Source organism: Nicotiana tabacum, chromosome 2 (assembly GCF_000715075.1).
Source record: "Nicotiana tabacum cultivar K326 chromosome 2, ASM71507v2, whole genome shotgun sequence".
NCBI lineage: Eukaryota > Viridiplantae > Streptophyta > Magnoliopsida > Solanales > Solanaceae > Nicotiana > Nicotiana tabacum.
In genome coordinates this window covers 93914651-93918071 of record NC_134081.1, presented here as the reverse complement: position 1 = coordinate 93918071, position 3421 = coordinate 93914651, and the positions used below count along the sequence as shown (strand labels likewise).

Below are 3421 nucleotides of genomic sequence, written 5' to 3'. Positions count from 1 at the left end.
ACTCGAATATCAAATGATTAAACAGAAAATATGTTTATTCATAAATAAGTGAAATTACTACTTCCTCTATCCCATTTTATTTAATCCAAAAAATGTTTCAAAATATTAGTTGCATTAGAAAACAAAGACAAAATTAATTTTTTTTTTCAGTTTTACCATTAATAGCTCACTTGGCAATTAACGTGAGTAATGAAATCAGAGGATATAAGAAATAAAAAGTACAATAAGTTAGCTGTTAATAAGTTAAAATATACCATTACCGTGTCAACGTAAATTCAGTTTAATACTCTCCTAATTCAGAAATTCCAATGTTAATTAGGCTGCTTCCATTGCCCTTCTAAGCTGCTTATCACTAACATAGTAAGAAGCATCCTTCCAATTAATCTTGGAACCCTCCATCCATTCTCTAATTAATTAGTACTACTATTATCTCGTTACCTTAAGTCAACCTTCCAATAACCTAACTTTGTTACCACCTTCTTTCCTTTGTCTCTATCCCTTGCTGTTGGGTCAACCAACCACGTTATTAACATTAATTATATGTCCCGCCCTTGCTCTTCTCTCTCTCATTTCATTCTTCTTTATATGTGTATGTCACCTCCTTTCCTCAAGCACTCACCCCATTTCACAAAGCTAAACCAACAAAACAAAAGCACCTAAGTTTTTCTCCTTTCTTAGAAACTAATTTGAGAAGACAAAAATGGAGGAATTAGATACCCTTTATCCTCCAGATTCTGACCTTGATCTCAGTTTCACAAGCTGTGCTTCCATTACAACTACCACAACTGATCGTACCCTTAGTGCAAGAAGCAGTTTGGCTCGTAGCAGCCTTACACTCAGCTTCAACGACCGTCTTTCCTCTACCTCTACTACAAATAATCCCTCCACCGAAATCCCCAATCTCCACCGCCGTCCCCACCGCAAGCACGACCCGAATTGGTCCGCCATTAAGGCGGCGACCACTCTTTCCTCCGACGGCGCACTTCATCTCCGCCACCTCAAGCTCCACCGCCTTGTGGGGTCCGGAAACCTCGGCCGCGTTTTCCTCTGCCGCCTACGTGACTATGATCACGCCAACTTTGCTCTTAAGGTCATTGACCGGGATTCCCTTACAGCTAAAAAAATCTCTCATGTTCAAACGGAGGCTGAGATCCTCTCCTCGCTTGACCACCCTTTTCTCCCTACACTCTACGCTCATTTAGAAGTCTCTCATTACACTTGCTTGCTTATTGATTTCTGCCCTAACGGTGATCTCCATTCCTTGCTTCGCAAGCAACCTGGTAACCGGCTACCCGTTGAATCGGTCAGATTCTACGCAGCTGAGGTACTCATAGCATTAGAATATCTACATTCGCTTGGAATAGTGTATCGTGATCTAAAGCCCGAAAATATTCTGATACGCGAAGATGGTCACATTATGCTCTCCGACTTCGACTTGTGTTTCAAATCCGATGTTTCACCGAAATTAGATTTCACCACCCGCACTCTAGACAGATCCAAAAGAAGATACAGTTGTTTTAGTGACCGGCTACGGGAAGAAACTGTCACCGAGTTCGTCGCCGAGCCAACGGGTGCATTTTCCAGATCATGCGTTGGGACCCACGAGTACTTAGCGCCGGAGCTCATTAGCGGCGCCGGCCACGGCAACGGTGTGGATTGGTGGGCGTTTGGGGTGTTACTTTACGAGTTGTTGCATGGAACGACGCCGTTTAAAGGGAGCAGTAAAGAGTCCACCCTGCGCAATATAGCATCCAGCAAAGGAGTGAAGTTTAACGTAGAAGAAACTCAAGGAAATGAGCATTCAGGAATGGGTGAAGCAAAGGATTTAATAGAGAGGTTATTAGTGAAGGATCCAAGGAGGAGGCTAGGATGCGCCAGGGGTGCAACGGATATTAAACGTCACCCATTCTTCGCCGGAATAAAATGGCCGTTGATCAGAACTTACCGGCCGCCGGAGGTACGTGGGCTAAGTATAAAGAGGACCAAGAGTAAGTTGCACGTGAGTCACGTGACTGGAGTAACAACATCATCATCCCCAAGAAGAAAGCGTTGTTGGTGGAAAAGGCTGGGGTATCTAATGAGAATTAAAGGATCTAAGTACAATTTAAATTCTAATCATAATTATTATTGTTATACTAATCAGAAGGTTAGAAAATGTGCTTAAATCCATTTCAGCCTTTGTAACCATTTATATTGTCTTTTTTTCCCCTTACATTTTTTGTACAAGTTTGTAAAGGAAGAGTTAGGGAGCATCAATTTTGGGGAGCTGTTTAATTTTTCATTCTTGCTTTGTTTCCTCTTTGAGGAAGATTTAATACATATTTGTAAATGAAAAAGAAAGTAATCGAAGAAAAGTATTTCATTAATTCTGTATCATTGGCTTAATTATATGCCTTTTTAGTAGTTATATACATTGTTGTTTTGTTATATACAGTATATTTTATCATTTAACCCAATTACTCTCAAGTTTGTAATCTAGTGGAATCGATAAAAGTCTTTCACAATAAATTGAGTTTAATTTTTATTGCTCCTTTCCATTCTACTACCATTATCTACCTCAATCTTATACTAATTTTTTTTTATCCCAATTGCTTTTCTTTGTCTTCCTCACCAATTCTAATGATGAGCTTGTATATGATATTTTAAGAAATGATTTTGTCCCATTGCTTAAAAATTCTAACTCCTGTTAATGAATGAACTAAATACTAATATACTTGTCACGATCCAATTCCGTACTAGGTCGAGACTACATCTAACGCCGCCCTTAGACAAACCCATAAGCGAAACCACTATTTATTTATCCCTTTTAACATATTTTTAATTACACTAAATTTCATTCAACTGTGATAAGTCTTTTTAAACAAAATATCAACATAATAAGTATATAGTCTGTGGTGATAGAAATGACAAGTACAGCAGTACATAAGTGCTACAAATCCCCAAAACCCGGCGTTACAAGTCCATGAGAAATCTAAAGAAAATACAAAACTGCTAAAACTACTGTCCGAAAGTAATAGACATGAATAGTAAATAAGGTGGAAGGAGACTCCGGTGTTGCGGATAGTAGCAAGGCAAGCAACTTACCACTAAGTCTCTATAGATGACCGGCTAGGCGCCCGCGTGACCACTTGTGGAACCTATCTCAGTACCTGCACAACAGTGCAGAAGTGTAGCGTAAGTACGGAGAACAACGCGTACCCAATAAGTATCTAGTCTAAAGTAGTGACGAGGGGTGGATTTGACACTTACTAGAGGTCAATAATAATAATAAAAGTGATAAAGTAGACATGGTGAGCATACAATAGATATCAATAGATACAACATGAGTCTGTATCATACAACCAACATCTTATAACTGGCCGTGAAGGCGCCAACTCAATTATACCCAAACTGGAACCCGCTTCGATTGTTAAGCACAAAG

General features: G+C 39.5%; 1 protein-coding gene across 1 annotated transcript; it reads left to right on the top strand.

Annotated features, from left to right (window-relative positions):
- Positions 1 to 589: 589 nt before the first annotated feature.
- LOC107761617 (serine/threonine-protein kinase WAG1-like) lies at positions 590 to 2366 on the top strand. The gene has a single exon (XM_016579856.2). It carries the CDS (start codon positions 701 to 703, stop codon positions 2162 to 2164), a length of 1464 nt encoding a protein of 487 aa, XP_016435342.1. The 5' UTR covers positions 590 to 700; the 3' UTR covers positions 2165 to 2366.
- The last annotated feature ends 1055 nt before the right edge of the window (positions 2367 to 3421 follow it).